The sequence below is a fragment of the Gallinula chloropus genome, assembly GCF_964237585.1.
Source record: "Gallinula chloropus genome assembly, chromosome: 22".
Lineage (NCBI taxonomy): Eukaryota > Metazoa > Chordata > Aves > Gruiformes > Rallidae > Gallinula > Gallinula chloropus.
In genome coordinates this window covers 9,898,339-9,924,370 of record NC_140107.1, presented here as the reverse complement: position 1 = coordinate 9,924,370, position 26,032 = coordinate 9,898,339, and the positions used below count along the sequence as shown (strand labels likewise).

The window sequence follows — 26,032 nt, the reverse complement described above, 5'->3', positions numbered from 1 at the left end:
CCACTGCCCCTCTGTATCCTGGTCTATAACCAACCAGGTGATCTTTGTGCCAGGGGCTTCTTTTCTACTCCCTGGCCTGGCTGAAGCTATTCCCTGCCCTCAGCTGCCATGCTTACTGCAGAGAAGAGGAATGCTCAAGAGAATTACCTGTCGCTGCCACGCTGTGGGATATTCAGACAAGGCCTGTGAGCCTCTGATTAGCAGCAGCAATCTAAGGTGTTAAGATCTTTGTGTCAGGCTGCAGCAGCAAGCACAACTGACTCAGCTGGAAATGACTCAGAGTGGTTACACAGGATGAGGTTTAACCCATAGTAAAAATAAAACCAAATGTTAAATAAAACCAACCAAACCCCAGGGGTACCGATGTGAAAGGTACAGTAACATTTAATAGCATCTCGGAAGACAACACTGGTTATAAACTTGCTTTTTTGGCAGGAAAACAAGACACACTTGGTCCGGGTTGCAAAAAAGCCAACTCAGAGAGGAAAGAGGAGACAGCCAGAGCATCAGCTGTTCTGGAGCAGCCCTGAGCCATTAACGCTGGCGAGAGAGCCCTGGCACCGTGCTGCGGTGGAGGGCAGACAGAGCAGTACAGGTCCCACTTCCAGGCCCATCCATCTCCCTGGGCAGCCTCCTGAGGGACACAGGCCCCCAGCTCCAGCCTTCTCCACGCTGGGTGGTCAGACCCCAGCTTTGTGCAGTATTTTTGCATTAAATTATAACAAAACACAGATGAACTTTTAGTTGCCGTAATCTCTACAGTTGAGATGAAGGGGGGGGGGGGAAAGTAATAAAGAAAGCGAGGCAGCAGGATTTACCATTGTAACAGCAACTGGGAGAAGTGGAAAGTAACATGCAACCCTAATGCCCCTCCCTCCTGAAGCAGAAGCTCTCCCTGCAGAGGAGAGGGGCTGACGGACGGCTGCACTTCACACAGTCCCAGAGGCTTTGCTGTTTACAGAGGCACTGGAAGCTGCGGTGTGAGCCAGGCCCAGCTTTGTTCACAGGCCATGCACAGCGAGCGTCAGACTTTCTTTGGATCCCTCTGAGATGACTATCAGGGTTAGGCAGAAGGGAATCGTAGGCAGCTGCAATGAGTAGTTTTGGTCATGGGTTTCCCTGTGCTGGGATACAGATCGCGATGCCAGGACAGCACGGACAACCTGGAAGTGAAGGTGGTTGGAAACAGGGTGCTCAGGAATGCAGGTAGAGTCCAGGACGGGAGGGGAGCCCGGGGCTCAGGCCAGCTTCAGGAACTCCTGCAAGGTGTTTTGCTCCACCGCTTCCACAAAGAGCTCGTAATCCTGCAGGGAAGAGCCACACAGTCGTTCACAAGGCCAGAGTGAACTGCACACTCCCACCAGTCTGGTCCCCAGAGCACGCAGCACAAACTGGTTCACAACACGGGCGACAGTCACATGGAAGGAAAGCAGGGCAGCCCTGCACAGCCCCAGTGTCTGCAGTTCCCTGCCCAGGTCCCAGGAGCCACCATGCTCCTAATGCCCATTAACCCTGATGGCATCTCATCCACACACCTCTCAAGAGATGCCTTTTGAAAGGTGCCTTGACACTTTTTGTTGCAAACACAAGACAACGGGATTATTGCCCACCCCCCAACTCCACAGCACTTATCCCTCGTACAGAGCACAAGCCTTACCCCACAGTAGTGGTCTCCATTGACAATCTGGGGTGGGATGGCTTTGGGGTTACCCGCCTTTGCCCTCATCTCCTCCCGGAGAGCATTGTCCTGGGAGATATCCACCAGCTCATACTTGATGTTTTTTCCATCAAGGATTCTGGTTACTTCGCTCTGTTGGGATTTAATCTGGAGCCCGGGTGGGAAAAGCAGGTTATGGAGAGCCAGAGAGGAGCCTAAAGGGCGGGCATGCACCCCTGTGCACCAGCCACGGCACAGCACTCAGGGAGTGACTTCTCCTTACGGGCCACGCTCCAGACCCCACCTGCCCACGGGGCTCGGCGCTGCCGAGGAGGGGAGGGGGCCGACGCCCAGCACGGCGGGGTAGATTCGGGGAAAGGGGACGGTGCAGCGTGAACGGGAGAAAGAAGGGGCCGGTACAGCGTGAGCGGAGGAACGGATGCCTGAGTGGGGCGGGGAGGAGGGAGGGCAGTGTCTTCGCTGCCCCACCAGGAAGAGACGCCCACCCCAGGGGAGAGGGACCCCCGGGGCGCCCAGCCCTTCCCCGCCGGAGCCCCGCCGCCGCTCACCTCCCGGGAACCGGTCACCGAGGTGCTGTAGACCTTGAGGGTGCTCATGCTGCGATCGCGGCCGCTCCCTGCGCTCAGCCCGGCGAAGAGAGGCTCGGTGGGAGGGCGCGGGCAGCCCCGCCGCCGCCCGGCATGTGACTGCGGGGACCAATGGGGCCGGCGGGCCCGGGCATGCGGCGTCGGCGGGCCCCGGCCCTGCCCCGGGCGGTGCCTGCGAGCCCCGGGAAACCCCCGCCCCGCTCCCCCCCTGCGCACGGAGAGCTGCGCGACGGTGCAGCAGGGAGGCTTTATTTTATACACAAAACACTCGGTACAAACACGTAGGCGAGAGGGCGGCCGGGGCAAACGCAGTGCGGGCGGGAGGGACGCACGGGGAGCCGGGCAGGCTGCGGGAGGGAGCGCGTGGGACGAGGTGGGAGCCTGGCCCAAGACTTGCCCCGCATGGGGAGCGGCGGGCACCGTTACGGCACGGGCCAGGCAGGAGGGTGCCACGGGGATGCTCAGCTCCCCTGGCACCTCGGGACAGGGCCGGGCTCCGAGCATCACCCCGGATCCCAGGCACACAGCTAGCTCTGCAGGGCCAGAGGGCAACAGTATCCCCACACGACACCCATGAACCACATCTCCCCTCACACCCTAGGAGGGAACAAAGAAGGGGGATGGTGCTAAACAGGCCCCTGCTAACCCACAGAGAGCAGCTTTCACCCCCAGTGCTGCTCTGCATCACAGTGCCCAGAGAGCTCCTGGCAGCCAGGCCAGAGGGCTTCAAGAAACAGCCTTGGCCCACAGCTCAGTACATGGCATCACCAGCCAGGAAACAAACAGCCACAATACACCAAATGCAGAAAGAACAGGGCAGATGGCTGGCTGCCTGGCAGACACTGCTGTGCTCTCTCCCTGTAGCCTATGGGGGACAGCTCAGGACAGCAAACTAACCAGTTCATTGCCACCATCACCCATGGCGACCAAACACTAAAATACAAAACAGATTTGGTCTTAAGTTTTAACACAAAGGAATAATGAGAGCATTTCTCCCAAACCTAGGGCTCGCAGCCCTAACGTGAACCAAGAGCAACCAAGCAGCCCAAGTTTCAGCAGTATTCCCCCCTAGTATATAACCATCTTGCTCTTAACTCAAACTGAAAGCCACAAAAGCTCCACCCTCAGCACCACAACCTTGTCAGAAGCAAGCAGCCAGTACTGTAAAGTTGCCACTGAAGTTAAAGAGGGTTGTGACAAAGCAAACTGCCTCCCACCTCAATGTTATTTAGAAACCCCATTATTTAACAGAGCACCTCCCAGAGACAAAACCCAAGCGGCTACTGCCTCTGCAGGCATCAGGAAGAGCTCTTGGATCCAGAGGTACCATCCTGCTGCGTTAGGACCAGAACAAAGCTTTCTCCCTATCACGCAGAGCACCAAGCAGACCTGGGACAGGTTTCCCCAGGGGCCCAGCAGCTCTGGCAGGGGCTTCAGACATTTAAGGCTCACCAAGATGGCTTGCGAGGGCTCTGCAGGCCGCTACAAGAACCAGCAGTTCCTCACCCTGCCAGCAGAGGCATTAGGCACAGAGCGCTCCGTGGACAGGAGGTTTCTCTAAGCCCATTAAGGCACTTTAGCATCAGTTCACTTCCTTTGCAGTCTGGATCACACCCACACTCAGGCTGCTATTTCGGGGGGGGGAGAAAAGGCTTAAGGCTTCTGGGGTGACAGTGCCCAGGGGGAGCGGTTTTTTTGAGTCTTCTTTTAGTGTTGCTTTACAACCCAACTCCTGTTGGCTACTGGTTGACTCTGGTTGCATTTACCTGAGCAAAGCAGGTCCTGCTCCATGGATGGCTACATAAGCATCTGAGGAGCCTGCAGCACCTCGGTGTACCAAGCAGCAGTGCAAGTGGCACACCTGTGGAGTTCACAGATAACCCCTGAGCGCTCTGTGATAATCCTCTGGTCTCACTGGTCACACAGGATCTGCACAGAGAATTTCTCAGAGAGACCAGGCCATATGTTTCCTTTTAGTGATGGTTTTAACTGTCACATTTGCGTGTTTAGCATTTGACACACCTGGAAGGCAATTCAGTATTCACCTCTCAGCAGAGACCACACCAACTACAGCAAACACAGAATAAACACGTTCCACAAGATCAAAGCTACTGCAAAGCCCAACACCGAAGCCCTGAACGATTCCAGTTAGCCAGTCAGCTCACCACTTCTGGCAACAAACCCCCTGATTTCTCATGGATAAGTCACACTTCTTGTACCCACGCAAAAGGATGGCAAAGTGCTGAACAGGTTTTGGGTTGTAGGAGCTCTAGTCTCCTGAGGGTTTTAAGTCTTCATTTCCTGTCTTACTTTGGGGAGTATTCTTTACTGGGTGATGCAGTTGTCTCCCATGTCCTGAGCGTATCTGTCTGATATTGCTGTCCTCAAGTCCTCCACCTCTTTGTGAAGCTGTTTTACATCCACCAGTTTCTTTGCAAGTCCATCAGGGCTCAGCAGGTTGTCCTTCTCCTTAACAGAGTACTGCACAGCTGTGGAGTCAGAGAAGGGAGTTACCTCACACAATATTCTGACCAAGGTTCACAAGCATGTGCAAGCAAGCCAGAAAAAACAACACGTTTGTGACAGAAGCGCTACTTAACATTTAGTTATTGTAACATGCACCTTTAGAGACAGCTAAGCACAGAAAGAAGGTTCAGAATCCCACAGAGAAGAGACCCTCCCATGCTACGTTATATGTGAGGTAGTTAATTCTTCACGGCACAGAGGCTGAAGGGTTTGCCCTATCATCACTCCACATACTTACAGTGAATGCCCAGGAGCAGAGAGAGGTTGGGATCCTTGCCCTGAGCCCTCTGAGTGACAATGCTGTAGACAGACTGTAAATCCTGCAGACAACTGGCCAGCTCACTGTGCAATTCCTGGGTGAGGCGGGCTGTCTCTGTGGGCAGAGGCTGGGTTGTTACCTCTGCCTGCCGGAGCTGTTCCTGAAGGGTCAGGTTCTTCTCGATGAGATCCTGGTTCTGCACTGAGAGCTGAACAAACAGACACAGCAATCACTCGGTACAGAACTAGCACACTTAAAGCAACATAAAGCAACTGCTCAACGATGATGATGGCAGCACAGAGGGCAGCAGGTTTACATCAAGTCCTCCAGACTCTTGCCAGATGAGGGAGTCAGTATTCATCTTCCCTGTCTAGGACGGGAAGCACCCCGAGACAGTGCACCATCCCTGCTGAATTATGATGCAACAGTAAGAAGCTTCCAGGAGGTTGTGTAGCATCCATTCCTTCCCCTCAAGGGTCACCACTGTGCTTGGCTTCCTTTAGGATTAAGCAGGGCACAGCACTGCTCTTCATCCAGTTTGGACTCCTGTTCAGGGCCTTGCTGTCCCCAGCTGTCAAACTCAGCATCCTCCACCCTAACCCACTGCCCCTAAAGTGCCTTTCTCCTCCTGCTTTTGAACTGAGAAGAGCTCCTTTCAGAGCACTGATGGGACAAGTAACTAGCAGGAAACAGGAGAGGTTGTGCTGCAGACAGCAAATTAAGGGCCTTGCTAAAAGACAATCCACTGCTCATTCCACTGAATGGTAGCAGAGGCCCTACATGCTCCCGCTCTGACCTCTTTCACCGCAGTCCGGAGCTGCTGCAATGCATTTTCTCTTCTCATTGCCTCCTCCTTCAGAGCTTGGCTTGTCCCCTCTTCCTGGCCCACCTGTTCTTCCAGGTTCTGGGATAGATCATAGGAAAGTAATAAGTCTAATTCACTTCACAGCAGATTCTCTAGTTCTAGGTCCCTTCACTGTCACCTCTCACCTTCACTTGCAAGGACAACTGCTCCATCTTCTTCTGCTGTTTGTCCACAATCTGGAATCAAAAGCAGAGGCATCAGAACTGGCTACACAGACTCAGTAATACCACCAGAATGTCTCCCTCAGTAGGACAGCATCTCCTCCTTTCTCTTTCCTGCCCACTTACTGCTTCAATCACTGTCTCTGTTCATAATGGACTTAGATCCCCTGATAACAGGCACCATTACAAGTATCAGCTAAAAACAGACTGGACAAGTTGCATTCTTGTGGTTTACCTCTCCCCTCTTCTACATTCAGCAAGTCCTCTCCAGCCTTACTGTAGGAGTACGTGGCTATCACACCAAGAATGGCTTTTAAAACCCCTCTGTTTGGAATGCCAGGAACTGCCTATGACTGCAAAGGTTCCTGATTTTGTGTCAGTGACAGATATGACTGAGTGGAAGGAAAAACGTGTGATTCCCGTGTGGGTCAGCCTGTTACCTTCCTGAGGCAGTCACATTCTTTCTTCAGAGAGTCATTTTCTATTTTGTGCCTCTCCCCATCATGTGCCGGGGATCCTCTCTCTGCATTCTTTACACTCTGCTGCACCTTGTCCTGCAAGCTGTGATGAGCAGAACGCCATAAAAAAAAAAGCAGTTTTATTTAGGGTATTTCCCCTCACTAAGCAATAAGAGGCAGTGAATGATTTTCATCTCAGATGTCAGTGTTTCCATTTGCATCCCCAGCTTGCAAACTGCAAAGGCTGTGGAGGAGGGAAGCACTCTCCCTGGACACAGCCCTACCCAAGACACCGGCACCCGCAGAGATGCAACGACTGCTGCAGATTCCGTAGGTCCATTTTGCAGGGAGTTATGTTTGAGAGTTATCCAGAGGGACAGGGACTACCCAGGGGACAGAATAGGGTCCACCTTTCTTTCAGCCATCTGGTTCTGCTCCCACCCTCAGCATGTAGAGTGTGAACATGGCATTTTGGCGAGCAAACACAAAACCACCACACAACCACAGTAATCTGGTCCTGACAGGTGGGACAGTGGCTGTGCTCAGTCACCACTGATCTTGTGCAGCAATTATGTCAGTGCTAAGATGAAGCTTATTCTAGTCTGACACATTTCTACCTGCGCACAGTGGACAGAAGCTCCAGCTCCTTGTGTTTTTGGGTTTCTAGCTGCACCTCCTGCTCCCTGAAAGCAGCCTTGACATCTCCAAGCTCCGTTTCCAGTGCCAGCACTGTTTCCTGCATAGCCGTACTCTTCAGTTCAGATTCCCTCAGCTGCAACAGAGACCATCACAAGACTCTAGAGACCTCCTGGGGGTTTCACCACTCACACTACGTTTCAACTACATTTGCAAGGCAAGTTTTTACTACCCATGAGGCAATTCTCAGCTACAGCTCAGAAAATTCCTTCTCCAAAAAGGCTAGACTGGGCAGCTGCCCAGGGGATTATCTGCAGCTGCAGAGGAGCCACCCAAGTAAATACGTGACAGTAGCTCTTCACAACTCGGAGGAAGTTTTACCTTCTGGCTCTGTTTCTGGTGGTCCTCAAGGGTTGGTAAGTCAGCCAGGTATCGTTCCAGGGTCTCAATTCTCTGTTGTTTCTCTCTGTTTTGTTCAGATTCCTTCTGACATTTCTTTTTAAGGTTATTAATGTGTTTGTCTCTTCCCTTTACCTGTAGGGACAGTTATATATTTTGTCCATTCTTTACTCCTCTGTAAGCCCACTCATTTACCTTCCTGTACAGCACTTGCCACCAAAATACAAGATCCCCTTAACTCAGGAACATTTCTGCTCCTTAGCTAAAGCTAGGCCTCTTTGCTAGTTAAAAGAGGAGATACTGAAATTATTCTTACTGCAGGAGGCTTTCACTTATAAACCAAAGTAGTCTACAGGGAGATCAGAAAATACCTGCAACAACACGCTGTCACAGAACACTTGCATCTCTAGGCACTGCAATGACTTTTACCTCCTCCAAGAAAAACACTTTTCCATCTCTAGAGCAATGGGATCATACCCTTTCTTCCTGTTTCTTTAACTCTTCTGCATGTTTCTGCATCGTTTCCTTCAGCGACTCCCGGATCAGCTTTGCATCCACCTCTGCAGCAGCCAGTTTTCTCTCCAATTCAATCTTCTCCTTACTGAGGGATTCAGTCTTCTCTGTGAACTGTGCTCGAAGAAACGTGTTCTCCCGCTGCAGCTCCTGCAAACAGAGGCTGCCTGTGAATTCGCTTAGTCACAAACTGGCTCCAATCAGCTGCACTCAGAGCTGTGTTCTTAGCCCTCCTAATTCCCAATTTCAGCCCATTTTATGTACTGCAGTACCTGAAGGTTAGAAAAGACCTTTGAGATCATTCAGTCCAACCGTTCCTGTCCTCTACTAAACCAGATCCTTGAGTACCTCATCTATCCATCTTTTAAATACATCCAGGGCTGGTGATCCAACTCCCTCCCTGGGCAGCCTGTTCCAGTGCCCCATGACCCTTTTGGGGAAGAACTTTTTCCTAATGTCTGATCTGACCCTGCCCTGGTGCAGCTCAAAGCCATTCCCCTCATCCTATTACCTGTCAAGGCCAACCCCCACCTCTCTACACCCTGCTGTCAAGTCATTGTAGGTGGAGATAAGGTCTCCCCTCAGCCTCCTCTTCTCCAGGCTGAACACCCCCAGCTCTCTCAGCTGCTCCTCAAGAGGTTTGCCCTCCAGCCCCTTCCCCAGCCTGTTCCCTTCTCCAGACATGCTCCAGGACCTTGATGTTTTTCTTGTAGTGAGAGGCCCAAACCTGAACCCCTCATCAATGCAAAGTACAGGGGCACCATCCCTGCCCTGGCCCTGCTGGACACACTGTGTCTGACACAAGCCAAGATGCTGTTGGCCGCCTTGGCCACCCAGGCACACTGCTGGCTCATGGTCAGTCTGCAGTCACCCAACACCCCCAGGTCCTTCTCTGCCAGGCAGCTCTCCAGTCGCTCTGCTCCCAGCCTGTAGCACGGTACAGGGTTGTTCTGTCCCAAGTGCAGGACTCTGCCAATGGCCTTGTTGAACCTCATCCCACTGGTCTCAGCCCATGGATCCAGCCTGTCCAGATCTCTGGGCAGATCGACATTTGTCAGTGCTGTCAAGTGTCTGCATCACCAGCATGGCTTCTAAAACCATAGTACTTCAAGGCTTGAAATCTCCAGAGTCATGGCAGATCTCGGAGAAGACAAGTAATCAGGACACCGTGACAAAGCAGAACGTGACTCTCCATAGCCCTCCTACTCAGGAAACGCCTACAGACACAGTATGTCCATCAGATTCATTACATGCTTCTTATTAGCACCCTGTTACATCCAATTACCTGCATTCTCAACATGTAGACATCTCCATAGGATGCTGGACAGCCAAGCAAGGCACTGTGAACCTGCAGTTCGCTTTCCCGAACCTTCTGCTCCAACTGGGAGATGTGTTGTCTTTGTCTTAAAAACACAAACACCACAAGCCCACAGGTAACACACTGTTCTCAAACATACACCTTGCTGCAAAGGCAGCAGAGAGCAATATAACATAAAAACAGTGCCACCACACTGCAATCCTCCACAAAGGCACTAGAACAGAACAACAACTCTGCAACTCAGAACTGACCTGCAATTTTGCTACAATTAGTATTTAATTTTTCCTCCCTTCCAAGCCTCCCCTCCCACAGCGATTACACACATAACACACAAGACTTGCCAGCGTTGTATGATCTAGCTTGGCTGCAGAGCTTATGAGTCAAATAAAGAGATATCAGAGGACTCAAAATGGCCACAGAGGATAAGTATTTACAGTCAAAATGCAGAAGGTGGGTTTGGGTAGGACTCAGGTTTTCAATAAGCTTATGGACCACTAGCATTAGGTAAGAGAAGCAGTTTGCCAGCTCAAAGTCACAAAGAACATATTTAAAATAAGGATCTCAAGGAGCTTCCAGAAAGCCCCCAAGCTAAAGCACAGTAGTTTTGTCATTCCAGATAATCACCATGTAAACACCAATCTTTATCTGTTATAAAACATTGAAAACCATAACCGAAATTGATTTAAACCCTTTATGATCACCATCCTACTTTCAAGAGGAAGGGGAGAACTGTTCTCAAAGGTAATTCCATTCTTTGCAACACAGAAAGCTCAGTCAGGTAGAAGGGAATGCTTCCCCTCGGTCCCTCCAAACCCTTCCCTTTCAAAAAGGAAACACACTGGAGTCTCTAAACCACACGACAGTGTCAAACTCTCACCTGTCAATGAGAAGCTCTTTCTCCTTGAGGAGATTTTCATTGGAGTTGAGGATATTGATCCACTGAGCTAGATCAGGTGTAGGCAGCGAAGGAGAATACATGGAGGGATGGTGGCAGGCACCTCCATTTTGTAACTGGAAGAGGAGACAAAACGGGGAGGGGGCGGTTTGGGCTCCACAGAGGTAATTGCAACATTGACTAGAGCTATTTTGCACACTGTGTGCTCATCCGCGTGCCAGGACACGGCTATTTCAGTCTCTGTTGATGTCCAAGAACAAGTAACTTTGCCCAAGCACAACTGGAGATTAACAAATAATTTTAGATCACTGCACTAGCTGGCTGGAAAGTTTGTCTCCAAACTGGTATAGCTGGTGAGAAATGGTAATCCGATTCCACCCAGCAAACTGCAGTTAGTTCTGTGCATCTTTTCAAGAAAACGTCCTACCTCTAGGCAAATTTATTCTAGAAACTGTTAAGAACAACTTAGCATGCTTTTTCTTTTCAGCCTCTAGCAGACAGGGTATTTCACCTCTTGATCTGACCCAGGGTGAAGTGCTGTAACATAATACAGGGCCACTCTACATAAGCAGCGTGTCAGATGATACTCGTGACACTACATGTCATAAAACCTGATCATAAAGAGACACTCAGTGCAAGAGAGAAGCATGAGACATTTCCCCCCTTGCTTCTTAAGCCCAGGAAAACGACTCATGGCTAAAGAGACGGGGAGGGTTTCAAACTCACATTCACACGAGCAGCTCCCTACCTGCATTTGCTCTATCTGCAGTCGGACTTTGTCCAGCTGCTCCTTCCAAGCACTGAGCTCACAGACCCTCTCATGGGGATGGAGTGAGCAGGCTTCTCGCAGCCACACTCTAGATGAAGGAGTTACAGGCTTTGAAAATAAACTGTCAGCCTGGAGTCCTGTTGGCATCAGTCTGGTCCCGCTCGGCCACGGTGCATCCTGGGGCTCGCAGGCTCCGTTGGAACCAGCCACTTGCTTACTCTCTGGTAGCACCTTGTAACAGTCCTTTCCTGCCTCACCTGCCCCAGAGTTTGGATTGAACTTCTGGAACCTGTGGAGAGGGTCAGCACACAAACTATCTAGAAAGAGAGACTGGTTAAGGGTGCGCTCAATGGCAGGGGTGTCAAACTTCCAAGTATCTTCTGTTCTCATGTGATCAGAAGCAGGATGCCAGGACTGCTCAAAACCATTTTCCCCTGAAGTCCTACAGAGACGCGAGAGATCCCTGGGTGGCACCTGAGAAGGCTTCCCGGTGTTGCAGTCTCCATTTCTCAAGAGCCCTGCATGGTCAGAAGCAGATCCTGGCATAGCAGTCTTTGAAGTACTCTGTGAACAGCCCTGGTCTCCTGCAGAGCACAGTTTGGAGGGTGAGGCACCCAGTGTAGAAGGCATAACATGGGCTGTTGGGATGGTCACTTGGGTTTTGATGGGCTGGAATGAGGAACCGTTACTGGAATTGCAGAAGTCTAGGGTAAAGAAGAAGAGTGATGCTTTAATTACAGTCCTGAAAATACTCAGCTGCTCCTCTGCTGAGCAACTTCCTCAAAGAATTTTAAAAACCAGTTTTATTCCCCCTGAACACATCCTCCTAAGCAGCAGGCAGACTAAGGCACATCCATGTTTCCCCTCACTACAAATTTCAAGAGCAAGCTGACATTTTCCTACCACCATAAAACACAGGGTGAATCCAAATTTAGCTCAGTACACATTTTTAATCCCTTGTTCTTAAATTATTCTAGCATAATCATAAATCAATAAGGTTATCTTTCTATAGATGTAGAAATCAAGTCCTTTAAATGGAATAAAAAGGCTGAAACTTACTCAGCTGAACACTGAGACCTTGATTCTGTTCTGCCCGTCCCACAGCTCAGTGGCTCTGAACCGTAACCAAAACTAACTGGAGCCTTCGCCAAGCCCATGATGAGCTTCAAACACAGCTGAACACTAGATCTCCAACCAGCTGACTTTCGAACTCCTCCAGGACACTGCAGCAAAAGAGCTTTTTCTAGAGGCTAGCGTAACAGCTCTTGCCTTATTGCCACAGGAAACGAGACAGAGTTCAGCACACGGACCCCAATGTGAGCCCATCCTGTCAGATGGGCACCAAACCTGGCTACGTGGAAACACAGGGTTATTCTTAGCAATTCTCAGGTTTCAATACAGCAACAGCAAGAGCTGGGAAAGACAAACAGCGAAGCGCCTGTTCCCATGCCTTGCCATAATACATTGTGTATGTGTGATTCCAGGTTTCTCCCAGATAGGCAAACTTGTTTTCTTCACAGGTTTTGGCTAGAGGCCCATCCCTGTAGGATGTTTCTTTAATCCAGGACTGCAAGGTCACCCCTCCACCTCTTTGTAACCTCAAAGCGTTGTTACAAGAAGGAATAAAAGGTTTCTGTTTGAACAGGATGGAAACTAGACTCTGGGAAGACCATTAAACTGAAGGAAAACGATCACAGTAAAAGCACAAGACTTTGAGTCACTGAGGGGGAGAAAATCTCTTACACATTACTTGTCCCAAGAACACCATGTTACCGTGCAGTCGCGAGCACGTTCACCTTGGCAAACACAAAAGACTGTACAGTTTCCTTTTACAGCCCCTAAATTTATACCCCAGTATCACTACCAGGAACTCAAGCCCCCCTGACCAGTACACACCACGTGTGGATGCTGCAATCAGTTCCTTGAGCGTGCTAAGGATGGTCACAACACTTCTGACTTATGTACAGACCTGGAAGTCAGCGTGCTTCAGCCAGCTGTCAGTGCTGCAATTCAGCCTCAGCTCACACAAACAAGGCTACAAACGTTCAGAAGGGCAGTTTCTGAAAGGGTCAGTGTTACTTCCCCTGCCCTCAGTGGGCAACTGGATGCTTTATTATCCTGAAAGAGACTAGATGGGCCACCTAAACACGCACTGAAGTAATATTTCTAGCAGTATTTCTACAAGCCAGACTTTTTAAAAGCCCTTCATTTCAACTCTCACATTATTAAGATCTATAGCTCAGCCCAAAGGCTCAGGGCAGCTTACAGAACACATCAATATGTGGAGTGAGTGCATTGCTTTAAAGAACACAAATTTTCTCACTGCTGAAAGAATCAATCCTGGTTTAAGTCACTTTCATGCATGAAGAGGAAAACACACAGACCTGAAGTGTCTAGAAATGCCTATAAATTATTTTTAAAGACAAAAAATGCAACAGCTTTGCTCATAAATCACCTGTAAGTCACTGTGAACCAGAAAATCACCAAAATGGCTCTTTTAGCGCTTTAAAAATGCATGTTACAGTTACAAGATAACTAGCTCTGAGAGACTGTAAGTCCCCTAATCAGCTGTTATCTTTTTGGCAGCAGGGCTGAGTGCTGAGGCGCTGGTTTGAAACAGTCTCCAAACATCATTACAGATTCTACTCTCCCCAAATTTCCCATCCCAGGGTGCAGTAACATCCGGCTACTTTAATGCTTGTCAGTCTTGTAAGAAAACTTAAACATCTTTAGCTATTGCTGCTGACCATCACCTTCTGTGCTGTCTGAGCAGGAGGTCCCAATGCCTCCATCCCCACTGTCGGCCACGCTTGAACAGCGACTGACACGGCTCTGGAACTTCACAGACAACATCGGCGTCTTCCAGTCAGTCTCTGAGAAATGACTGTTCTGGCTGGTGCTGGGATCTGGAGAGACAAAGCCAAGGGTATTTATGTTTTAGCCAATTCAAAAACCTTTTGATACAACTAATTAACTCATCTAATTACTCATGCTACCAAACCCCAAACCAATCCTTGCCTGACTCCCTGCATTGTTGCTAAAGAAATCTCATTTGCAAAAGGGAATGGCAGGAAACACAAGGAGGTCAAATAATTTCAAAAGACTGAAAAATCAATCTTGTTATGGAAGTCAGAATGCAAAAGCAGTAAATTATACCACCAGACTTATCAATGGGCATATTACACCTAGCTGATGATTTCAAACTAAAAAGAACAGCCATGTTAGCACATGGCAGTAGTGGTAAAGATACATTTTTGCACTAACTGGTAAGAACTCTCCCCTATTTATCTGTTACAGCTCAAGAGAGATGTTTGCATATCCATGCAATTGTCTTATTTTACAGGAATAAGACACTGCTTTTTTAATAGGAAGCTTTTGGTAAAGAACTCTTTCTCAGGGCCACCTGTCTCCTCAGAGAAACTGAAACAGGATCCAACAGCAGCAGGGCTTTAAAAGAAAGGACTGCCCTCACCTGATGGATTGTTCTGCTGGAGCCTCAGGTCTGGATGTTTCTCAAGAGCAGCCATCTTATCTATCCAGTGAACTAGAAGGCAAAAATTAAAGATTTTATTTTAAATCAGCATCGATCAAACCGTGTTCCCGCTAACCAAGTGAAGGGTACACACACATCAGCTACTTTTTGTTCAGAGTAACACAGTGTTTTATATTTAATTAGTGTCTCCTCCCAAAAATACCTGTTTGGTTCCTGCAGCAGGCAGAGGAAATAACTTAAAGAAACCCTTACAGTTATTGGAGGTTTCCTTCGTGCCTGAGAAATGAGGAGAGTTCCTGTTTGCAACACTCTCCAGGTATGCAGCAGCCCAGCAGCGCCTTTCAACTGGGGCATGTGCTATCCCCACCGTAGTTATTTATAGAGCACCAGTCACCATGGTACCCACACACTGGTTTTACAGTTACAGAGATTAAAAATTTCCCTTTAAAAAGTTTAGACTCTGAACCAGTTCATTTCTGCCCTCTGCAGAGGTCACCGAGCAACTACACACAGAAAGGCAGTCATTCAAAACCCAACCGTTGTTGTTCCATAAACAACAATCATTACCCATCCAGAGCTTTGGTTTAACTTATCTCCTTATCCAGTGCTTCAGGCTGTGAACTTCCTGTCTCTGAGGAGGCAGGTGTGACTCGCAGCTCTATGGCTTCACCCTGGAAACTCAAGGCTGCTCTCCTCTCCACCAGTCAGCTGCTAAATCCTCGACTACCAGCTCTTAAAGATTTTTGCTTAACTGATTCAAAGAGCTCACAGAAGCCGTTAATCCTTAGAGAACATATATATACACACAGTTTTTACAGCATAGGGTAGACAGTGGGAACACAACAGTGCTGATAATGAACCAAAAGCAGCGTTTTCCTCAGACAGCAAATAGAACGCTTCCAGTTAATAGTGCTTACTGTGTTTAATTTAGGTGTATTTCAGAAAATCCAGGGTTTAAACCCCAGTCCCCAGTGCTACAATCCGTTATAACAGGGAAACTGAAGCCTGTACTCTCAAAGTACAACCAACTAACCAAAGCACACCCAGCTCAGCATCACCCTCTGACCAACACCCCCCACTCAGAGAGCATCCGCGCCAGGCTACAGACACCCCCCGCACACACACAGACGCGGTGGGAAGAGGCATGTGCAAAACAAGCGAAAACTAAGAAAAAAGAGGAAAGGGAGCGGGGGGTGACGGGGGAGGGAGGTTTTGGCAAGTACAGGGAGTGATGTGGAGCCGTGGGGGAGGAGGAAAAGCCCCTCTCGTCCCCGGGGAGGGGGAGAAGCGCGGTTTGGGAGGAGGGAGAGGAAGACGGGTGACCCCAGAGGCCTGGGGCAACCAACGGCCTGACCTCGAGGGGCCCGTCCCTGAGGGGAGGGGGAGGCCGGTCCCTGAGACGCGGGAAGCGCTGAGCCGCCCGGGACCGAGGACGAAAGACGGTTTCACCAAGGAAGGAAGCGCGGAGAGAGGAGCCGGAGCCCGTCCCGGGAGGCCCGGCGGCGGGACGGCTCCGCACCGACCCCTCACCTCGCTCCGCCGCGGCGCTCGCGCTGCCCGGCGCCGCGCGACCGTTACAGCCTGTGGAAAGGGGCGGGGCCAGAATCCCGCCCTGCTGCCTATCGAGCGCTCCGGCTCCTCCCTTCCCCACCTCTCATTGGCTCATCGGAACGCTGAGCCCCGCCTCGCAGTTTCGTAGAGGGAGCGACGGCTCCTGGCGGAGACTTGAGGGAGCCGCGCCGGCAGGTGCCCCGCGCCTGCGCAGTGCCGCTGGCGGCCATTGCTGGCGGGTCCCTGTCCGGGCAGTCGCCTCCTCTGCCAATTGCCCCCCAGTATTGTTTCTCAGTATTTCTCTCCTGGGAGATGAAGTGTTTTCAGCTGAACGTTGCATTACTGTTTTCATATCTGTCCTGTGTCCTCAAAACGCTCCAGTGTATTAGCTTGCTTAGTAGCTTAAGGTCCTCTGGGCAGTCGCTCTCCTCAGGGTGGTCTCCTGCCTCATGGCAGTCTCCTTCCTCAGACCAGTCTCCTGCCTCAGGGCGGTCACCCTCTGCCACCGACCAAGTGCCCCCAGACTGAGCTGCATCACAGCTGCAAGGAGCTGAGTGGCACAGGGAGGAGTGGGACCCATCCTTCATTTCCAGGCTGACCACATTTCCCCCTGCATGCTGCCCTTGCCAGCTGTGCCAAAGCCCAGAGTACCCAAGCCCTTCCACAGGCACCTTTCCCTGTCCCATCACTCTCCCCAGCCTCGCAGTGCCATTGGAGCCTGTCCCTGTGCCCACAGGGACAGGAGAACGGGGTGCAGAGGGCTTCCACAAGCTCTTGAAGATGGCGGCACACGGCCAGAGGTGTATAGGCCCCCAGAAAAGCCACAGCACCAGGGGCTGACACAGGTTTATTTACAGCGGAATAGACCCTGAGTTGGCTGGCTGGCTGTACCATGCTGATGTGCGTGGCCAGGGCACATTCCTCCAGAAAAAAGGCCCCTTATGGGGCAAAATGTCCAGGAGCGTCACTGCAGCATCCTACCCCGGGGAGGGGGTATGTGGTGGAAGCCGTTTCTCCCGTGCCAAGGCCAGGCTGGGAGCTGAGCTTTCAAAAACGTCATCAGTATCCCCATGCCGTGACCAGAGTGCCCGCTTTGCTCCCACAGCACTATGATTTTCATCGGCATCCGTTCATGACAGAGAGGTCCTGACAGGGTGTCAGGGTTCAGCTGCCTCTTCGGGTGGGCTGCACGCAGCTCCAAGCCCCTCATTGGAGTCTTGGCTCTGCCGCCCTGTCCACCATTCCCGCAGCTCCTGGTACAGCTCCTGGTGCTCTTCCTTCCAGCATGTGAACTTCCTGGAGGTGAGCGCAGCATCGCTGAGCAGCTTCTCCAGGGCCTGCAGCTCTGCCAGCTTTGCCTGCCAAAAGGAAGGGCTTGGTTTTGCGGGGGCTGTACTTGGGTAGGGGGCTTGGGGAAGTGAGGGGGAATGACAGGACTTGCAGCTCTCACCTTGAGCGTGCTCTGCAGGGCTCGTACTGTATGCACCTTCTCATTGATGTGAGGGTTCTTGTTGCGCCGGATGAAGGACTTGCGGTACTGCTCCTGCGTCAGGAACCGCTGCCGCCCGATGAGGGACACCCCGCCTTGCTTCAGGCACTGCATCAGGCAGTCGAGATCCTCCCCAGCAGGGTCTGGGCAAGGAAAGGGGTCACCATAGTGGGAGGCAGCCCCAAAACCCAATGGGGCTGCCCCTTCACACGACCCTGCCCCAGGAGCCTCCTGAGACACTGTATGGTTCATGCTCAAATACATATCAACTCAAGTTACACCCCTGTGGCACACACACACATCCCAAAGGTTAGCCCTGACTTCAACTAAAGGGTGCGCTCATGACAGGGTGACATGTTACCTACCTGTGGGTGAGCAGGGCCGGGGGCTGCCCTGGGGGCTGCTGGCCGTGCTGCTGGGTTCGCCGCCAGCTAGAAAGAGCTGGGCTTTTTCTGGTGCCTCTTTTTGCAGCCTCTTCTTTGACTGAGGGAGAGATGAGCAGGAAGCAAGAGAAGGATCCTCCGTGCCCTCCCCGGGATGTCCCCTAGGGCCACTCACTGCATCGCTTCCATGCCTGGGAGATTCATCATCAGGGTCCTCGGCTTCTGTCTCGCTGTAGCAGTCTGGAGGAACAGGGGGAGGACAGTGGAAACAGAGGGAGCGGGAACTCCAGGGCTGCCAAACCAGCCCTCCCCCAGGGGTAAGTATCGCCCCCCTGCCCCCCTCAGGGACCATTTCTCAGATTGCCCCCAAATTAGAGGCAAAGCTCTCAGTGGTCCTATGCAGGGGCCATAACACCAGGCATGGCCGCCCCATGGGTGTCCCCATAGGGTCCCCCATCTCCTGGGGAAGAATGAACCCCATCTCCCACCCGAGAAAGGGCCTGTTACCTTCCTCCTTGTCCGGGACCGACTGATGGGCCAATGCATACTTTGTTTTGGCTGTTACCAGGTGACTGACCCACCTGGGTAAAGAAAGGATGGACAGACAGAGGGTCAGAGCCAGCCCAGCGTGGCAGGACCAACACGGGGTGTTGCTGGCTGGTGTTTCACTCACATGCTCAAATCAGCCAGAGTTTCTGCAGCGAAGACAAAGGGCTTGTACCTCTGATGGGAGAGCTGGAACACACTGGAAGAGGACAGGCCTTTGCTGCCAGGGCTACCCATGACCAGAGCTGACCTCCAGCCCCATCCAGCCTCCCTTGCACCGCAGCCCACCCCTGCCCACCCAGCCCCGAGAACACCAGTAGCACAATGCACATATCAGAGCACGGGCTCCAGTATGACACAGCAGCCAGTCCTGCCACCACTGCAAGGACCCCACCAGCCCCATGGGGACCGCACCATCATCACAGGGATATGCAAGTGGTACCCAGCACCCTTGGGACAGCACCCTGCTCTCCACTGCCAGCTGGGAGATCAGCGGCAAGACAGACACCACTCACTATTTCTTCTTCTGCTCCCTCGTGCTCTCCAGGTCGTAGGTGGCCACATTGATGAGACCTGCAGCCTTCTCATCCTGCAAGGAAGAAACAGCCCCATTCACCACCCCCCTCAGCTGCCGCAGGGAGACAGAGGACATCCGGTGTCCCCACTCACGTTGGGGTGGTTGTACCAGTAGAGCGTGTGACCCTTCAGCACAATCCAGCACCGCTTCCACTTCTGGGCCATGAAGCCCACATGGTCCTTCTTCTTCAAGAGCCAGCCATCACAGTCCACCCGGCCCAGGTCCCGGCACGAGACCCGCCGGCGGCTCAGCCTGGTCGCCACTCCTGCCAACCACAGCGTTGGAAGGGAAGGTCAAGAGCAGGGAAGAGGGACCTGGGGGAGAGCCCAGGAAGGTCCCCAACCCCATTCACCCCAGTCCTGGCAGGGTACCCTCTCACCTTTGGGTCTGCGTCCTGTCTGGGAGCTGCCCTGGACAGGGAGGCAGAGATGAGCATTTAGGGATGGTGCAGGGGGTCAAGGGCAACGCAGCATTAACTGAGCCCCCCCTGAGGCTCAGCGCTCCTCTCCCACCAGCTCTCACCTCCAAGGAGAGCTGCTCAGGCTCTACACCCCCAGACCCCGTGGCAGAGGATGCCGTGGGGCTGAGCTCCGCAGTGCAGGGTCCAGTGGTAGCAGAGGTGCCCGGAGAGCTTGTGATACCCAGCGGGGTGGCCCCTTCCCACGTCGCTGCCTCCTCCTCCTCCTCCACAGCACCTGGAAGCACCAAGCAGAGCTGCAGCCTCCCCATCCCGGAGGAAAAACCGCTCTGCCCTCTGACACCCCCTCTGCTCCCCTCCTACCAGGGCCAGGCAGTCTCGACAGCTCTTCCGCGTCCACCCCAGGCAGCCTTGAGCCCCACTCGTCCTCTCTGTCCTCTTCGTCAGTGACGAGGTCTGGTGCCGAGTCCGGCCCCGAGTCCAAGTCAGCAGCAGCGCTGGGGGGAAAAGGATCCCTGAGCCAAAACTCCCGTGACAGCTGTGGGGGTCTCAGTGTCGGGCTCTGGCCAGCCCTGCACTCGCTCCGGCACCAGCAGCTCTCCCTGGCCAAGGAGGAGCGGGGCTGGAGGCGTTATGGCACCAGTGGCTCAGCACCGGCGGCTCAGCACGGGCTCCACAAGCCTCCCCGCTCTGCAGTGGGGTCAGAGCCCAGCCCAACAGCTCCTGCCCGGCGCTGCCACTGGCTCTGCACACGCCTTTCCATTCCGGGAGAGGAGAAGGGTCATGTCTAAATATAGTTTCAACCCCATTAAAACGTTACCAAGTGAATGAATTACAAACACAGACCCTTTTTTTTTTCCTTCCTTAAGACTCCTGGCAGCTTCCCGGGCCACTTGCAGGCAGCTGCTGCGCTGCCGGCACCTCTCCCCCCTGAAAGAGCTGGGAAGGGGCCTCAGGAGCACCCAAATGCCTCACTGGCTGGGTTGGGGTGCTGGGGGGTTCAGGGCACAGGGCTGGGACTCACCTGGAGGTCAGGGACACAGGGCTGCCCGGGCACTCGCTGTTCCTGGTCTCAGAGGGATCTGTAGCATCCGAAAATGTTCCTGGGAGCTGTTGATGGAGTGTCAGGGCCAGACCATATCCCATCATGGTCCCCCCCAGACTTTAGGGAACACCGATGCAGTGGGAGATGCCCGGCTCTAAGCATCCTTGCCTAGTTCCCAGCACAGCCCAGTGTGTCACTGGGGTGGTAGTGGGAGCATTGGGATCACTCGCCTGCTGCCTGGGAGAGGTGGGCGATCTGGGGAGATCGAGGGGAACCTTCCTCAGCACCAGCGTCACTCCATCCACCTTCTCCAGCAGCTTCTTCGCCAAGTTGACACGTGTCCAACCCACCTGCACCCACCCTGGTGAGCCGTGGGACATGGCACCCTCCCAGCCCCACAGCTCCACATCCTCCCTGGCCACTGATCCGACATACTCCCTGTGGCTCCCGTGTCCTGCACATTTCCTACCTACAGTTCCCATGTCCCCCAAATCCACCTCTGTGGCAGCTCCTGCATCCCCCAAACCCCCCTGGCTCCTGCATCCCCCAAACACCCCCAGCTCCTGCATCCCCCAGGTTCTATCCTGCTGCAGTTCCCGCAGATCCCCCCAGCAGTGACTCCTGCATCCCCCAGACCCTTCTCATCCATAGCTCCCTCATCCTGCAGTCACACCTCCCTCCTGCCCCCCACCCAATCCTCCTAGCTGCAGGTCCCGTGCCCCCAAACCCTCTCAGCCCTGCAGTCCCCTGCCATGCTGGGGGTCCCTGGCCATAACGTCACTGCTGAAGCCCCCATTCCCCAGACTCACCACAACCTGCTCGTTGACCTGCACGATCTCATCTCCAGGCAGGATACGGCCCCCGTGGGCAGCCAGGGCCTGGGGCAGAAACAGGGTGGGAGCAGGGTGCCCAGCCCCAGGTGCTCACCCCCCAGCTAATCTGTGCTCCAGAACTCTCTCCTGGCTGGGGAGAACCAGGGGGAGGCCTCAGGGAAGGTTAAACATTAACCTGTGGCCAGACCGTGTGCAGTCAGAGCCACTGGTGGGATCGGGCTGTGGGGGGAGACTCCCACTATGGCCCTGGCTGTGCTCACTTGTGAGACGAGTTGCATGGTCTCAGCTGCAGGCCGCCGCCCTCAGCTTTGGGTCGGGGGGGAGGATATATTGGGGCCCTAAGAGGGTTGTAGGATCTGGCTGTACAGGCCACAGTTGGAATGGGTGGTATTCCCCATGACAGGTGCTAAAAGGGGGTGACTGGGGGACAGGGTGGCAAGGGGGGTTGGTGCCAGACCAAGGGTTGCAGCCCCCCACTCACCTCTGAGGTGGCTGCAGACACAAAGTGCAGGCAGGAACTGGTGGAGGTGATCTCAAGGCCCTGGGAGGTGGAAGAGAGGTGTAAGTGGGGTGCAGGGGATGTAAGGGGGTCCAGAGGCAGTGGGGGGCATTGAGGACTCACCAGTGGGGTGGTGGGGAGCAGCAGGGAGCTCTCCAGGGGCTCTGTCGGTAGCACTGGGATGTCAGGGGACATTGGAGGGCTCCCCCATGGGCTGCGGCACAGTGTTGGGGTGTCAGGGGTTGTTGGGGGGCTCCCCCACAGGCCAGGTGGCAGCATCGGGGTGTCGGGGAATGCTGGGGGGATGCCCCGTGGGCTGGGGGGCAGCACCAGCCCCACCTGCTGCAGCACAGCCCTGCGGTCCAGCAGTGCAGGGGGGCTGCAGCCCACGATGCTCTCGCAGATGCCCACGATGTGCTGGCACTGTGGGTGACAGGGGGAAGCTGAGGGAGGGCCCTGGCAGCACTGGGACCCTCATGCCTGCCTCTCTCTCCTCACCCAGCGCTTACAATCCGCAGGATCTGGATGTCCCTCTCAGCGGCGGGGCAATCCTGGGGAGGGACAAGATGTGGGGCTGAGCCATCCCATCCTGCTCAACCCCCTCTCCGTCCCAGCGGGAGAGGCAAGACCCCTTGTAGCATATCCTCCCCCTCATCCCAGCTCCATCCCCCCTACAGAAGGCAGAGCTTTGGGGACAGGAGAGTGGGTGAGTGCCCACACCTTCCCCCTAGTTTCCCCAACAGCATGTCCATCACCATGGCCTTGGGGCAGCATGGCCACCTTGGTCACCCACCTCCTGCAGTGCCTCTGCCAGCTGGGTGCAGAGCAGCACGATGTCCTGGGTGGCTGAGAAGTCATTGAGAGTGGAGAAGAGGTACCTGGGGAGAAAGCGGGGGGCAGAGAGCTCAGTCCCAGCTGTGGGGGGCACCCAGCACCCAGAGGTATCCCCGCCTGCCCCAGACCTGTTGAGCCAGGAGAAGAGCCCCTTGGCAGCCCCGACCAGGTCAACAACTCGGGCCAGGAGGGTGAGGGAGGGTGGCTGGGGGGCATCCCCCGCCGGCGGCTCCCCCAGCACCATGCCCTGGATGTCCTGTGCCAGCTCCTGTAGCTTCTCCGTCAGCGTCCGCAGGCTGGTGCTCACCAGCCCTGTGTCCTGGGGGAGGGAGACAGGAGGGCAGCGGGGGACTCAGGGGAGTTTCCACATCCACCCCCCACCCACCCAGCCCAGGCTGCTCCCATGTACTCCCCAACCCCCAGCCCAGGGTGCCCCACATCCCCCCTTCCACCATGGGAGCCCTCCAGCACCCATGGGTGCTGGCACTCACCAGGGCACGGAGCTGCTCCACGGCCTCCAGCAGCAGCTCCTGGTGTCCCAGGCGCCACACGCCCAAGGCCTCCAAGGTCCCCGCCGAGAGCCCCAGCAGGTCGGGCCCCGCCAGCCCCCAGGCCTCGAAGGGGTACTCCTGCACAGCCGCGTCCAGCCCTGCCCACAGCCCTGCCCTAGTGCCAGCCGAACAGCAGGGAGGGCACAGCACCCCCCTGCCAGCGCCCCCCACTCACCCTTTGCTGGGTGACCCCGGGTTAGAGGGGGGGGCGCCCATGCCTGGCTGCCAGAAGGGCCCTCACAGTGCAATGAGTTTGCCCAGTCTCAGCGCGGATAGCAAGGGGACAGACAGACCCACACCCCCCACCAGACGCAGGGACTGACACCCCTCCCCCCCAGGGACAAGGGGTGAGGGATGGGAAAGGGCTGCCACGCCCCAGTCACACCAGCCCACCCCCACCTCCCTAAACAGGGGACAGGGCACACCAGTCCCACACCCCAGGGATGGCAGTGGGCTCGCCCGCAGGTGGAGGGCAGCAGGGAAAGGGGGAGGCCTCACCTCGGAGCCAGGCGGCTGCCTGTGCAGGGCCCCAGGCACCCACGGGCTCCATGGCGGCCGGATCCAGCAGTGGGAGCGGCCACTCACCTGCGCCAGGGCCGGGCGGCTCGGCTGGCACGCCCTGCGTGCCGCCCGCCGTGGCCTCCCGCCGCTGCCTGGCTCGTGGGGTGAGGCCCTGAACACGCCCTGTGAGTCACGGCCGGACGGTGACGTAGGACCGCCGAAATTCCCCAGGAATACAGCAGCTGACAGGGTCTGGCACCCGCCTGGGGAGCCCACTCCCCCTTCCTCCGCCAGCCTCAGCTGCCCCTCGGCTGGGAGGTGAGACGCCCGCTCCCCAATGCCTGCACACAGTGAGGGCTGAGTCCCAGCAGAGCTCATGACACTAGTGGGCTCCACTGGCACGAGGTTTGGCCCCACAGACCCCCGGGAGAGCTGGGGGTAAGGGGTATGTGTGTGTGTGCCCCTTTCCCACCACCTGGGGATATTTTTGGGGGGGTCACAGTCCCCCCAGACACAATCCCCACCCCTTCCTTCTCAGGTGGAGAAACTGAGGCAGGGGGTAACCCATACACAGGCCTAGGGAGGGGCTGCTCCCGGTGACCCCAATTCTCCCGCTCCCCCCAGTCTGCCCTGGGCTGGCAGTGAGCCCCCCCGACAGCACCTCGCCGCCTGCCTGCCCCCTCCCCGGCGTGTGCGCTTGGGGGAGCAGCGGGCGCTGATCGCAGCTGACAGCTGCTCCGCGCTCGCCTGGTGCGTGCCGCCCTGTTCCAACGGGCTGCGGGGCCAGCGGGCGGCTGCCGGACACAGACCCCTTCACCCCCTCGCAGTGAGCGGGGCAGGGGTCCCAGGGTGGGGGGTCCCAGCCTCGCGACCGCCCCCCAGGGCCTCATCCTGCTGTACCATGATTATCCGCCCCAGACGCTTAACCCCGGGGTACTTCCGTCTGCTCCAGGTAAGGGGTGAGTGGGGTGTGGGGGGGAACCCGCGAGGACCCCCAGGGCCCTGCCCACGCTGCCCACCAGGCCTGCCAGCTGCAGAAGCTATGTCTGGCCGTACCACAGCTCCAGACGGGCAGCAAGCATGTTGCTGGGGTGGCCCTGCGAGCATTGCATGCAGCACCCCAAAAACACCCCAGAGCTGCCCCCACCACCTACCTTTACATCCCAGCCAGGCGTCACGGGGACTTCAGGGCACAGCTGTGGGTCCCTCATCCCTGTCCCCCGGGTGGTCTGGGGCTCAGGGTCTCACAGCGCTTCCCTTCTCTCCTCTCTCCCCCCACAGATGCAACTGGCGGCAGGGCGGGGGACCGAGTCGGGGGGGCGGCTGCTGACCCCCCTGGCTCTGCTGCTGGCAGCTGCTGGGCTCTGCCTCTCCCTCTACAGCGCCCGGAGAATGGCTGGCCCCACCAAGGCCCCCCCGGACCCATGAGGAAAGGGCTGCTGGGGCCGTAGAGCCTGTCCCCAGGAGGGTGCTGGGGTCACCCTCCACCCCCTGGCCCCCACCCCAACGGAGCAGCCGGATGCGGATCCTTTCCAGCTGACCTGCGTCACCTCCAGCCCTTCCCTCCATTGCGATGCCCCTGGGGCTGGGGGACACGTGCCTCTGTCCCCCAGCTGTCCCTGCTTTCGGGAGCCAGTTTAACAACCAGGATAAACAGAGGAGCCACGTCCTGGCTCCAGAGGTACCAGCTGAACCCCCCAACCCCTTGGCCACTGCGGGATGCCAGGATCCAGCCATGAGACCAAAAGCTGAACGGACCCACAGATGGGATGGTAGAGCTGGGTGCTGGGTGCAACTTCATCTCCCCCATTAAGCAGAGGGGTCCAGGGGCCCCCTGCACCCCGCTGGCAGCCACACAGCCACCCCATCCCCACAGGGACCGTGCTGGAGCTGCAGCCAGCCCGGCCCTGCAGAAAGGAGGTCAGTGCTGTTAGGTAACATGTCAGGGATGGCTGCAACTATGCAGGGGAGGGGGGGGAAGTGGGGGGGTGGGGAGGGGGTTCGGTGTCACAGCGGGGGAAAAGATGGGGCCAAAACGCATCCCCAGGGCTGGTGCATCCCACTGGGATGGTGTCTACAACCTTCCCAGCCTCCTCACACCCACCAAACCTGCGCAGACGTGCCCAAAGCTAGTCCCCTCCATCTCCCTGGGGCTGGGGGTGACGGGGGGGGGGGGGGGGGGGGAGGGCAGGGAGGGGGAACAAACCACACAGGCTGCATGGAAATAAACCTTTTCCTGCCGATCGCA

General features: G+C 55.2%; 3 protein-coding genes across 5 annotated transcripts; all 3 read right to left on the bottom strand.

Moving 5' to 3' along the window:
- Positions 1-1,163: 1,163 nt before the first annotated feature.
- Positions 1,164-14,600, bottom strand: CEP85 (centrosomal protein 85). Of its 3 annotated transcripts, XM_084274161.1 has the most exons (14): positions 14,537-14,600; positions 13,818-13,970; positions 11,044-11,768; positions 10,278-10,411; positions 9,368-9,485; positions 8,047-8,232; positions 7,552-7,704; positions 7,152-7,306; positions 6,517-6,637; positions 6,041-6,091; positions 5,847-5,954; positions 5,030-5,258; positions 4,576-4,754; positions 1,164-1,304 (listed from the first exon to the last, which is right to left on the bottom strand). In XM_084274161.1, exons 1-13 carry the CDS (start codon positions 14,589-14,591, stop codon positions 4,591-4,593), a joined length of 2,352 nt encoding a protein of 783 aa, XP_084130287.1. In that variant the 5' UTR covers positions 14,592-14,600; the 3' UTR covers positions 1,164-1,304; positions 4,576-4,590. The 3 variants fall into 3 exon arrangements, with proteins under 3 accessions (XP_084130287.1, XP_084130286.1, XP_084130285.1); XM_084274160.1 differs by lacking the exons at positions 13,818-13,970; positions 14,537-14,600 and adding an exon at positions 12,124-12,256; XM_084274159.1 differs by lacking the exons at positions 1,164-1,304; positions 13,818-13,970; positions 14,537-14,600 and adding an exon at positions 12,124-12,256 and having other exon boundaries at positions 2,766-4,754.
- On the bottom strand, positions 1,179-2,399 carry SH3BGRL3 (SH3 domain binding glutamate rich protein like 3; the record flags this gene model as incomplete). The annotated part of the gene is given in 4 exon segments (XM_084274396.1): positions 1,179-1,304; positions 1,658-1,825; positions 2,227-2,333; positions 2,336-2,399. Coding segments are annotated over 4 exon segments (405 nt in total). The 3' UTR covers positions 1,179-1,238.
- A 2,342-nt stretch (positions 14,601-16,942) lies between the features above and the next one.
- Positions 16,943-23,833, bottom strand: CNKSR1 (connector enhancer of kinase suppressor of Ras 1; the record flags this gene model as incomplete). The annotated part of the gene is made up of 21 exons (XM_084274156.1): positions 16,943-17,466; positions 17,559-17,740; positions 17,963-18,080; positions 18,156-18,220; positions 18,488-18,561; positions 18,654-18,725; positions 19,042-19,115; positions 19,196-19,368; positions 19,483-19,513; positions 19,626-19,798; positions 19,885-20,018; positions 20,546-20,631; positions 20,797-20,916; positions 21,376-21,444; positions 21,881-21,940; positions 22,022-22,321; positions 22,408-22,449; positions 22,692-22,776; positions 22,861-23,051; positions 23,224-23,381; positions 23,782-23,833. The coding sequence occupies 21 exons, from the start codon at positions 23,831-23,833 to the stop codon at positions 17,266-17,268; spliced, it is 2,460 nt and encodes an 819-aa protein (XP_084130282.1). The 3' UTR covers positions 16,943-17,265.
- Between the last annotated feature and the right edge of the window lie 2,199 nt (positions 23,834-26,032).

What these genes read in the sequence shown, in the direction of transcription:
- CEP85 (XM_084274161.1), bottom strand. Translation starts at nt 14,591, where the DNA reads ATGGCTGCTCTTGAGAAACATCCAGACCTGAGGCTCCAGCAGAACAAT. An exon ending in ACCAGAAACAGAGCCAGAAG is followed by an intron (nt 7,307 to 7,551) that starts GTAAAACTTCCT and finishes TCTCTGTTGCAG; the next exon opens with CTGAGGGAATCTGAACTGAA. An exon ending in TCTGCTCCTGGGCATTCACT is followed by an intron (nt 4,755 to 5,029) that starts GTAAGTATGTGG and finishes CTGACTCCACAG; the next exon opens with CTGTGCAGTACTCTGTTAAG.